The sequence below is a fragment of the Hyalella azteca genome, unplaced genomic scaffold, assembly GCF_000764305.2.
Source record: "Hyalella azteca isolate HAZT.00-mixed unplaced genomic scaffold, Hazt_2.0.2 contig4515, whole genome shotgun sequence".
NCBI classification, from domain to species: domain Eukaryota; kingdom Metazoa; phylum Arthropoda; class Malacostraca; order Amphipoda; family Hyalellidae; genus Hyalella; species Hyalella azteca.
Genome location: NW_025934728.1, coordinates 33,767 through 46,389, shown reverse-complemented (window position 1 = coordinate 46,389; position 12,623 = coordinate 33,767). Strand labels below are relative to the sequence as shown.

Sequence of the window (12,623 nt, the reverse complement as noted above, 5' to 3'; positions counted from 1 at the left end):
GAAATTCCGAATTCCACTAAATACGAACAAACATTTAGCATACGGCTACAGTGAACGTGTGTTTGTTGAACAGCTGTGTCCGTATCTTAATTACATTGATGAAACGTGCCTTATTTCTCCCTATATACAACAGTGGCAAATTCATTACAAAAATACAAGAACAAAAACACCGAATCGTCCTAATATATTTTATCTAAAATATCAGCAACTGCAATAAGGTATTTGTTGTTAAAAATACATTTTTGAGCATTTGCGGCAAGTGCATGTGTTTATAATTTGAGTATATTGACATTTATTGTGTTTCTATGAATAAATCTTATCTTTAGAATATTAAAGGGATCATTCGAAAAAATTTGTAGTGCTAATTTCTCAAAAAGCTTCCAAAAGATTAAATTATTATAATTTTATTTATTCAACAAAAAACTCAATTTTACCTCCGACAACTTTCGCTGTCGGTAATCTGAAGTCGAGGCGAGAAGAATATTCTGCTTGGACAACAAGGTGCAAACCAGCGCAGTCGACACCTCAACGAGCGCTGATTTATCCTCTAGACTTAATAACTACTTTACAGGGTCAAACCGTCAACATTAGAGAGAAGAAATAATGGAAGGATTAGTTGCATATTAACGAGTGGAAACATCAACAATAGACGCTACATTCAACCTAGCGTAAGGCACTTAACGTGGGGCCGTTGAGAGGACAAAGCTTGGGGGTTTACTTCACGACTTGTCATTCAAAAGTCAACGTTCGATTGTAGGCAACGTCATTTTGCGGCGAGGACAACGTTATGAGCGACAAATGATTAAGTAGAAATAAGGTTTCAATATAATGAGTTAACGACTTCTACGCAGCAATGTTTTCAAGCAAAGTCGTCTACCATATTGCTTCCATAAGTTGTCGAGTATTGCTTGGAATTTTGGTCATTCCTCCGACTATGTTTTATGGCTTTGGGAGAATCCCCGTACTTGAAGTCAGTGTAGCGTTTTCGATAACGCGGCGACTCGTCGGCAGCGAGGAAATGGGTTACAGGAACTTGATTTGGCTTGCGTGTGGGAGGCTGATTCCTGTACTGAGCGTACGTACGAGAAGGCATTTCACTTCCTGGTGGGGGTCGCAGCAGGGAAAAGCCCCCACCACCGGACGCTGAGTAATGCCTGCGTCGGGGACTTCCATTCACGGGAACTGCGTGTGGACCCGTAGATGTTTGGGGAGGAAGAGGCCGTGGCAGGGAGTTGCTGTACTGGGTGATGACGCTCGGTGACGTCATGTAAATTTGTCCAGAATTCCAAGGGTTGCGATCAGGCCAATCATAGGACACAAGATGGTTTGGATACGCAAGTTTCCGAGCAGCACTAGGCCCCCTAACTCGCCTCACGGGGGGCGGAGGCAGACGGCCATATATGGGGGATAAATGGCCAACGTTTAGACGAGTGGTAAGCTGGTGGCCAACCACATCGGCGGCCATCCTAGCGGCCCTTGGTGTTGATGACAACGGGGCGTTAGGTCCAAGTCTCGACGGCGGACTTCCGTTGCTGGGTTTCAACCGAAGATGCGGTGACGCTGCTGCAGTGGAGGAGAAAGACGAAGTTCGAAGAGCTACAGGAGCCGGGCCAGAAGGCCTCTGGGCTCCTGGAGGTGAAATTGGCGGTGACCCTGGCCCCCCTCATAGCTGCGCTTGAGAGCCCCTCCAGGAGGTAGCACCACCCATGCTCAGGGCGCCCCCGTAGGTGCCCGTGCCGTAGCCGATGCTGCCGTAGAAGTCGCTGGGGGCCCCGGGGCCTGCGGGCGAGTAGTCCCCCTGTGCACCGATAAACGACAGCAATAATAACGGACCAATAAACGATGCGTGCTTAATTCACAACTTGCTCCCTAAGTACAAATGGATAAAAAAGTGTTGAAAAGACATTGTACGCTCCATATGCGCTGTTAAACCATAGATACATAATCACTGCCAAGAGAGTAATGGCAAAATCAACATAGTTATAACTCGTTGACAAATGCAAAGCGTTGTTCTACATAGTTACTGTCAAGACTGACTCGTAACTCACAGCCATGTATCTGTTGATAAGGATACCAAGGCTGACTCATAACGCACAGCCATGGATCTGTTGATAAGGATACCAAGGCTGACTCATAACGCACAGCCATGGATCTGTCTCTTATACACATCTAGATGTGTATAAGAGACAGNCCTCTCACGTACCTTCAAGCCTCTCACGTACCTTCAAGCCTCTCACGTACCTTCAAGCCTCTCACGTACCTTCAAGCCTCTCACGTACCTTCAAGCCTCTCACGTACCTTCAAGCCTCTCACGTACCTTCAAGCCTCTCACGTACCTTCAAGCCTCTCACGTACCTTCAAGCCTCTCACGTACCTTCAAGCCTCTCACGTACCTCAAGCCTCTCACGTACCTTTAGGTCCGCGTATCCTGACGGTGAGCTGGCCCGCCCCGGCACCTCGCGTATCACAGATGAAGCGACTCTGGTACGTGGCAAGTACCCCGTGCTCGATACCTGGTCCATACACGCGTACCTGGGTACGGGAGGTGTGATAAGCCAGGTACATGTCGGTCTTCTTGTGGGGTACTAAGGCGCGCTTGGGCACTTCAAGGGCACCAAGGGCACCTGGGCACTTCAAGGGCACTAAGGCGCGCCTGGGCACTTCAAAGGTACTAAGGGCACCTGGGCACTTCAAGGGCACTAAGGCGCACCTGGACACTTCAAAGGTACTAAGGGCACCTGGGCACTTCAAAGGTACTAAGGCGCACCTGGGCACTTCAAAGGTACTAAGGGGCACCTGGGCACTTCAAAGGTACTAAGGCGCACCTGGACACTTCAAAGGTACTAAGGGCACCTGGGCACTTCAAGGGCACTAAGGCGCACCTGGACACTTCAAAGGTACTAAGGGCACCTGGGCACTTCAAAGGTACTAAGGCGCACCTGGGCACTTCAAGGGCACAAAGGCGCACCTGGGCACTTCAAGGGCACTAAGGCGCACCAGGCGTAAACGTACGACAAGGCGCGTGTGTCTGGAGGGAGAGGGTTGCTTACATTTGCCCGGAGGAGGGAAATGAAGGAGGGAAATGGAGAAGGGAAATGGAATAGGAAAATGGAGGAGGGTTGCATAACTCCATGGAGCAGCAGAGGGCTGCATGCCCCTACATGGAGCAGGGTTGCATAACTCCATGGAGCATCAGAGGACTGCATGCCCCTACAAGGAGCCCCACCTTGGAGGGGTCGGGCGCCCCCGCCACTTTGATGAGGTACGGAGACCCTGGCACGTGTTCGCCCTCATACATCATCGTCAGCTGGTGACGACCTGCCTCCTGTAACAACCAATTGAGCTTAATTAGCATCAATTGAGCTTAATTAGCATGAGTAATTAGTTTAATTATAGTTAATACTTAGAAGCTAATTAGCATTATTAGCATGGGCAATTAGTATTAAGCTTAATTTGCACGAGTGATTAGTGTTATAGGAGCTACTAATTAAAAGCTAATTAGCAATATTAGCATGAGTGACTAGAGTAGAGTAGTTAATATTTAGAAGCTAATTAGTATTACTTGGTCTATTTCTATTATTTTTTATTTGGCCTAGCCATGGGCCTATTTCTATTATTTGGCCTAGACATGGGCCTATTTCTTCAGTGCCGACACTTCTACTCTATTCTATTAGCACGAGTAATTAGTGTAGTAGTAGCTACTAATTACAAGCTAATTAGCATTATTAGCACGAATGATTAGTATTAAGCTTAATTGCACGAGTGATTAGTTTAGTAGTAGCTAATAATTAGAAGCTAATTAGCCTTATTAGCACGAGGCCTCGACAGCCTCGGATGATAGCGAGAGTGCTGAATTGTTGACACGAATTCTGTCGAGAAGAGTCCGTTGCTGTGTAGGTCACCATCATCACCACTACTAACTGCATCACCACCATCACCATGCACCTGAGGCCTGATATTAAGGATGAAGGTACCATCATCACCACTACTAACTGCATCACCACCATCACCACGCACCTGAGGCCTGATATTAAGGATGAAGGTACCATTATCACCACTACTAACTGCATCACCACCATCACCACGCACCTGAGGCCTGATATTAGGGGTGAAGGTGCCACCATCACCACTACCAACTGCATCACCACCACCACGCACCTGAGGCCTGATATTAAGGGTGAACGTCCCGTCTCTGTGATCGTAAAGTTCACAGACCGCCATCTTGGTCGGGCCGGTGCAGCGAGCGGTCAGCTCTCCAGGGCCCGCACGCCTGACAACGAAGGGAATATTAAATGTGAATCTTTTAATAATAATATATTATTTATTGTTAAAATAGAATAATTAATATACTATTTAGTAATTAATATTTATAGGAGTCAGTTTTTAAAATATTTATTTCACTTCAATGCAGCCTGAGTCTCTTCCATGAGTCGCAAGCAAAGATATTAATTTAAGATAAAAAAACGTTACACGAAAAATTTTTTACGCGTAAAATATGGAAATTTACTTCACGTACCGTGGACTGTGACGTACCGTGTACCGTGACGTACCGTGGACTGTGACGTACCGTGTACTGACTTACCGTGTACCGTTACGTACCGTGTACTGACGTACCGTGTACCGTTACGTACCGTGTACTGACGTACCGTGGACTGTGACGTACCGTGGACTGTGACGTACCGTGGACTGTGACGTACCGTGTACCGTGACGTACCGTGTACTGTAACGTAACGTGTACCGTGACGTACCGTGTACCGTGACGTACCGTGGACCATGACGTACCGTGGACTGTGACGTACCGTGTACTGACGTACCGTGTACTGACGTACCGTGTACTGACGTACCGTGTACTGACGTACCGTGTACTGACGTACCGTGTACTAATCGTACCGTGTACTAACGTACCGTGTACCGTGACGTACCGTGGACCGTGACGTACCGTGGACTGTGACGTACCGTGTACTAACGTACCGTGTACTATCGTACCGTGTACTAACGTACCGTGTACCGTGACGTACCGTGGACCGTGACGTACCGTGGACTGTGACGTACCGTGTACTAACGTACCGTGTACTAACGTACCGTGTACTAACGTACCGTGTACCGTGACGTACCGTGGACTGTGACGTACCGTGTACCGTGGACTGTGACGTACCGTGGACTGTGACGTACCGTGTACTGACGTACCGTGGACCGTGACGTACCGTGGACACTGGACTGTGACGTACCGTGTACCGTGACGTACCGTGTGTCAATGAAGGACTTGATGTCGTGTCCCACCATGCCGTGCCTGAGGCCGTCACCGGAGCACACCACACGACTCGCGTCTGCCGAGCCTTCCACTTGCACCTGTTATATATATTCAGTTCAACTATAATAAATATTGAATATTTATATTCAATTTGACTAAAATCGATATTGAATATTTATATTCAGCTCGACTATAATAAATATCGTATATATAGGTACCGGTATATTTCAGTTCGACTATAATGTATAGTGAATGTATATATTCATTTAGACTATGAAATTTATTATTTATCTACATATATTTAGTTCGATTATAATATATATTGAATATATATATACAGTTCGACTATTATATGTACTATTGAATTTATATATATTCAATCTGACTAAAATCTATATCGAATAAATATATTCAGTTCGACTATAATATTTATTGAATAAATATATTCAGTTCGACTATAATATATAGTGAATATATATATTAAATTCGACTATAATCCCTTCAACACAAAAACCTCATAAGTGTGCGTGTATATTAGTTGATTTTAAATACAATTGAATCATAAATTAGATAACGGCAACCGGAAAGTTTTTTTTTTTTTTCTCAAACAACCATGTTGACATCACTAAGTTATTTTTGGTCGAATTCAACTTGTAGTCAAATTCGTGAGGATTTCTGTGGCATATGTCAGATTATCGGGTGAAAAAAAAATGATAAAAATTGTCAATTCCTAAAAATGCTGAGTTTAATAATATATCACAGCAAAGGAAAGTGTAAACGTCAATCCATTTAAAGTCCCATTTTAATCTTTGAAAGTGCAATTTCAGCCATTGTTTCAGCCTCATTTTAACCAGAAAAAGTGATAATTTTGACTCCCGGGAGTATCAATATCATAGTTTCAAGCCTATTTGCAATGAAAAAATATAAGTAAAATTAAAGGAATAAACTAAAGCTCCGGCTAAAATAGAATATTTTTCGGGAAAAAAGCAAGCACTTCAGAGGGGAAAAAGCATTGTAAAATTAAAGTAAAGTAAAAAAAAAAAGGAAAATTGAAGGAATAAACTGAAGCTCCAGCTGAAATGTACTATTTTTCGGGAAAAAAGCAAGCACTTCAAAAGTAAAATCCTCGACACCTGAAAAAGTTTAACGACGCTCACCTTAAGGGGACATCCGCGCACTTGTCGGTCCGACCACATGACGTTGAGGAGGTAAGTGCCCGGCAGACGCGGCGTGTACGTCGCTCGCCAAATGCCACCACCCTCAGATTTGACGTCCACGGCAACGTCGGCTTTGTTGCCCGCCATATTAACGTCTGGAGCGCCCGGACCCGCGTTAGACCCGTCGATGATGAACTCAGTGGGCTCCCCACATCGCGCGGATGTGAGCCCGTGACCCTTGAGAGTAACCCGCGTGTGATCGCTGCCTGCGATGGCGGGGGCGTGGGCTGTCACGGGAGACTCCGGCAAGGGGAGGTCGTTGTACAAGAGGTTCACTTTGTAGTTCCCAGGCGCGGGAGGAAGTAAGGAAACCTTCGCGCGGTTGCCGATCTGCTCAACGTTGCAGTCGATTTCCTTGGCCTCGCTGCCTTCCGAAACCAAGTAGGCTTTCAGTCGGCCTGGTCCGGCGTCTGAGATGTCGAACGCGAGGCGAGTTTCTTGCTTAGGAATGAGCTGAAGACGATCTTCCGAGTCCCGAAGATCGGTCCATCCTCCTATTAGACGCACACGGCTGGGGTCGATAATCTTCGGGTGATATGGACTACCAGCGACTTCCCGGTTATTCCACTGCACCCGCACGTCGAAAATACCAACTTCATGAGGTACGTACGTCACTTGGAAGACTCCATTCTCCACTTTTTTAATGCTAACTCGAGCGACGCTGTCGGGACCGTCCACCCACACTTGCGGTTCACCCATCAAACCGCGGCCATCGATCATAAAATGCTGGGGGTTGTCGACGCAGCCTCGCATCAGACCGGGACCGCTAACGCTGGCTAGGCCGATCTCCCCAACATCGACTGTGAGTGGGGAGCCCGGGATCTCCTCCCCTCCATACAAGAGAGTGATCTTATACTGACCAGGATCTTGCGGCTCCCACTCCAGGATCTTGCCCCCATCTTGTGCCACGGTTATTTCGACGTTATCGCGTTTGCCTGATGATGACAATACGAAAGCCTCTATATCACCAGCTCCTGCAGCGCTCGTGTCGAGCTTCACCTTGCACGTATCTCCGACCGCCACTGACGTTCTGCTCTTCTCCATGATGACCTTAGAAGCATCGTACGCAGAGCACGTGAACGGTGAGCCTTGCACGTGAGTGCCTGAGCAGAGCACATCAATCCTGTACTGGCCAGGAGCATTTAGCGTGTACTCTGCCAGGAGGTTGCCATCCTTCTGCTTGTAACACTTGACAGGCACGGCCCAGTTCCTCGGACCGGTTACGAGGACATCGAAATCTTTGGTATCTTGCTTCATCGTCTCAATAACAAACGCGGTCAATTTATTGACCCTGGCTTGATAAAGACCAAGCCCCGTTGCTGTCATGAAGTTACCGGAGGCAGGGTTCTTAACAGGGATGTCGAACGCGTTGGGTCTTATTGGGATGCCATTGTAGCGAACGTCGACCTTATGAGGCACGGGAGCAATCGGGTAGAACAACACTTGGTACATTCCTGCCCCGAGGTCCCTAATGGAGTGTTTGACGTCTTGTCCAGCGGCGCGGACACCGACAGACAGCGCCCCACGTCCGGCGTCTGCCGCATTAACTCTAATGCCACATTCAGATCCAGCCACACATTCATTGACCACCTCAACAGCCACTAGGCGAGGGTCGGACGCCTCAACCACGAAGGGTGAAGTGGCGATTGGTGATCCGTGATGCAAGATCGTGACAGAGTAAGGACCGACTTTCTCCGGCTTGTACTCGGCGCGGTGGAGGCCGTTCTTAAGGCGGACGAGGGACGAAGGAACTTCCAAACCATCTGGTCCATCTACTCGGATATCCAGGTCTCCTTCCAGGCCTTTAGTGTCGACCGTGAACGATGCAAAGCTGCCAGTGACGATCTTCTTTAATCCTTCGCCCTTAGCAGTCACCATCTGACTCTCCTTACGATGAATGCTTCGCACTTCCCGAGGCTCCAGTTCCCGGACATCGCATTTGAAGGGAGACCCGATCACGTCCTCTTCGTTGAAGGTGATGTTCACGAAGTGGGGAATGGCCTCGTGGGGAGTGAAGGTCACGTCGTAAAGTCCTCGGGATTTGGCGGCGACTTCAGCGCGGACGGAGGCCTTGGCGGTGGTGACGACGAGCTCCAGGGTACCTTCCCCTGCCTGCGACGCGTCTACCGTGAACGTCACGGGGCGGTTCACCTAAAACGAGGGCACCACAGTGAACAAACTAAACAAATTAACAGCAGATCTTGTCGAAGACGAGGTATACACAGTGAGAAAACGAACTAAATTAAACAGATTATTCTGGTCGGAGACGAGGTCACCACAGTGAACAAACGAAACAAATTAACAGCAGTTCTTGTCAAAGACGAAGTTAGTACAGTGTGAAAACGAACTAAATTAAAACAGATTATTCTGGTCGGAGGCGAGGTCACCACAGTGAACAAACCGACAAAATTAAAACTATAATATTCTTGTAAGAGACGATCATACCACCGGGAGCGAGCAAATATCAAAAGGGAATGGAAAATATCGCCCTGAACTGTTCTCTTCGTCTAGGACAGTTTAATTCAGGAAAGTTCTCGAGCGTAATTGGCTTAGACTTCGAAGATTTGAGCTTGGCATGGAATGGCATAATTGAAATAAGAGCAAAATGATAGTAAAGTTGTACACTAATGTATCACGAAATGTTTATGTGCAAGGCTCACCTTGGTGTTGTCGAGGCCGGTGACCTGGACTCTGGTGACATCGTAGATGTTGCAGGTGAAGGGTGACCCCGAGACAGGCTCCCCGTCCAGCAGCACACTGACCGTGTGTGGCCCCACCTCGGTGGGCTGGAACTCTGCCGTTACTTTCTTGGGGAATTCGCCGATGAGGTGCACAGGGACTTTAACCCCAGATGGGGAGGTAACGTGGACCAAACACTCCCCGATGTCGGCGCCCCGAGGGTCGATGGTGAAGGAGGCGGGACGAGCAAGGGACGACATCTTGATGCCGGGGCCTGACACGAGCACCTGTGAGCTGTCCGTCACGCGGCACTTGAACGGCGAACCTGAAGCCGGTGTGTTCAAGAAAATCTTTTTACTTTAATATTTATACAAAATATCACATACCGCCCAATTCATTCACTTTAGAAAACTGCGAATATCACTCTTAATGATACAAAATAATGCTTCAGAGATACAAATATAGGTAGCGTTTCTTCGGGGTTGAAAACACTGCTAATAAAAATATCCTTCGCCAGCCGACCATCAGGACAGTTCCCGATCCATGGGCCTATTTCTTCAACGCCGACACTTCTATTCTATTCTATCACTGGGGACATTAGTCGCTCAGTGAGCCCGACTAAACCTCAGACTTCAGAGCAGCTTCTGACCACAGCAAGTGCATGCACTGCGCCACTGACCACGTCTGTCACTGAGCGCCGCCCTGAGTACCCACGCTGATAAGATACCAAGCTTTATCTCTAGTAAGTGCACATCAATTGGCAATACCATGGACACTTCGCACTGTTTTCATCACATACTTAGTAGCAATGTATTCCAAATTATCGCACGTTTTCACTGCAGTGAAAAGCAACGGAACGAAATTATTGTTTCTTCGAACGAAAATTTTCGATATTCATGTATGAACTATACGAAGAAAGTGAAATTAATTTTGATTTCGCACTGCTTCCTGCAATGAGGCGGCGATATCAGGTAGAGAGCTGCAGTTTTGTTAGCGATAAGCGACAAAACTTTACTACGGCGACAATCGGACGGTAGGATACGAGCAACATAGCGGCACTATATCTCTCGTAAGTGGCAACGCTTTACGATGAAAAATGACATAAAATTTACGATGTAAAATGACGTAAATAGCCCATCACGGACTCCGGTTTGTGTTTGAGGCAAGGTTATCATGCCGCTTTCATCACCAATGATCTGCCTATCGTTTATGAATAGGATTGCCTTCTGCCAGGGTCGGGTGTTAAGGTATGAACTTTATTGAGTTGCGGTACATACACCGAAATTTACACTCTTAATGCTGCTTCATAAAAAACTAGCATAAGCAATACCTCATCAAGAATTATCATTGGCTTCGTGGTATTGAATCAGATTCAAGACGGGTAATTGCGTAAATATTTGCATTTGTACATAGAATGCATGTTGAATACTGACACAACATTGAATGGTTTAAGCGCCATAACTGAATTCGATCATACTGCGATTTAATTAGGTCTTCACTACGCAAGTTCCGGCACTGTAAATGATGGTCCGCTACAGACGCGACTAACCTACAGAGAACCATTTAATTCATCAACGGTGAGCATTGAAATGTTAATTTATGCCTGATCGTTCGTTAATGGCTTCTACCTTTAAAAGCATAACAAAGACAACGATCTCCATCTTAAATTAAAAACGTGTAAAGGTAATTGAAACGCTTAATTAATGTAATGGACTCGACACGACTGCCGGGGCCAGCTAGCATGTAGTCTCTTTACGTTCTTTCCAAAAGATTGTATGTATAAATTCAATCGTTCAGAAGTTCGAATTTCAGTTCAAGTTTTGAAAAGATAATTACAGCTTTAAAAAATCATGCAATTTCAAAGAAGTTAAGCTCAACCTTTGGGTCTTAAAATATAAATGAAATCAATTTACTGTGATCAGCGTCGTGGAATTTCACGGCCACAGTGGAACAAACAGGCACAGTCACGTCCTGCTCGCAAGACAGGCAAGACACGACTAACGTTGTGAGTCACAAGGGGACTAACGTTGAGTCTCACAAGTCACAAGTCACAACTTGTGACTTGTGAGTGACCAGTGACCACTGAACAGTGGTTCACAAGTACACGCGCCATCGTGTATGTCGACGGGGAACGTCTTAACTAATAGCATAAGCGACCCATTACGATTTAAATTACGGCCTTGTATTAGTTCTCATACACATTTCTCCATACACTTGACAAAGTTCTTTGTGAATTTCCTTCGCCTATTTCTTCTTGCTTAGCGGCCAGGAAGCGAATAACAGACCTGTTGGGGGACGTACCTGCGACGGGTCTGAAGTACCGAGAACGGGCTCTACATACCGGCAACGGGCCCGACGTACCGGCAACGGGCCCGACGTACCGACAACGGGCCCGACGTACTGGCAACGGGACCGACGTACGTGCAACGGGACCGACGTACGTGCAACGGGCCCGATGTACCGACAACGGGCCCGACGTGCCGGCCGGCAACGGGCCCGACGTACCGGCAACGGGCCCGACGTACCGGCAAAGGGCCTGACGTACCGGCAGAGGGCCAGACGTACCGGCAACGGGCTCGACGTACCAGCAATGAGCCAGACGTACCGGCAACGGGCCCGACGTACCGGCAACGGGCCAGACGTACCGGCAACGGGCCCGACGTACCGGCAACGTGCTCGACGTACCAGCAATGAGCCAGACGTACCGGCAACGGGCCCGACGTACCGGCAAAGGGCCTGACGTACCGGCAACGGGCCCGACGTACCTGCGACGGGCTCGCCGTTGAACTTGACGCTGAGCGTATGCAGGGCTGCCTCCTTGGGCTTGAAGTTGACCCTGAAGCGCGCGTGCCCCTCAGACTGCACGTAGTTGGGCACGTTGCGGTTGTTCACTGACACGATGATCTCCAGGTTGCCTGCTCCAGCCTGCGATGCGTCGACTGCCAACACAACACATGTGTAGGTACACACGTGGAGTGTACGTGACACAACACACGTGTACGTCAGCACACACGTGGAGTGTACGTGACACAACACACGTGTACGTCAACACATACGTATACGTCAACACACGTGTAGGTAAACACGTGCAGTGTACGTGACACAACACACGTGGAGTGTACGTGACACAACACACGTGTAGGTACACACGTGTACGTCAACACACGTGGAGTGTACGTGACAACTTATTATCATAGTCACAATAATACCCGAATACTCATCATAATATTGATCATAATACTCATAATCATAATATCGATACAGTCATTAATAGTTCATTCACTTGATCCACACATTACGTTGGATTACTTCAACATTATTTAATTAAGACGATTAGGCTGCGCAGAGAACAATGTCTTTATTATTGTATTTCTGTAGTTTTGTATAAAACTTCATGTATCATTATTAGCACAAAAATTAATTTCGAAATAACGCTGCATTGTTAAAGATAGATAAATTTTGCGGTCAAACTAATG

General features: G+C 47.2%; 1 protein-coding gene across 1 annotated transcript in view; it reads right to left on the bottom strand.

Annotated features, from left to right (window-relative positions):
• Positions 1–1,663: 1,663 nt before the first annotated feature.
• Positions 1,664–12,623, bottom strand: part of LOC108675262 (filamin-A) — a gene marked incomplete in the record, with an annotated part of 40,359 nt that continues 29,399 nt past the window's right edge. Inside the window, 9 exon segments of the mRNA XM_047880048.1 lie at positions 1,664–1,798; positions 2,038–2,105; positions 2,412–2,532; positions 3,227–3,325; positions 4,159–4,270; positions 5,246–5,349; positions 6,409–8,619; positions 9,129–9,472; positions 11,913–12,086. Of these exon segments, the coding sequence (XP_047736004.1) occupies positions 1,664–1,798; positions 2,038–2,105; positions 2,412–2,532; positions 3,227–3,325; positions 4,159–4,270; positions 5,246–5,349; positions 6,409–8,619; positions 9,129–9,472; positions 11,913–12,086 (3,368 nt within the window).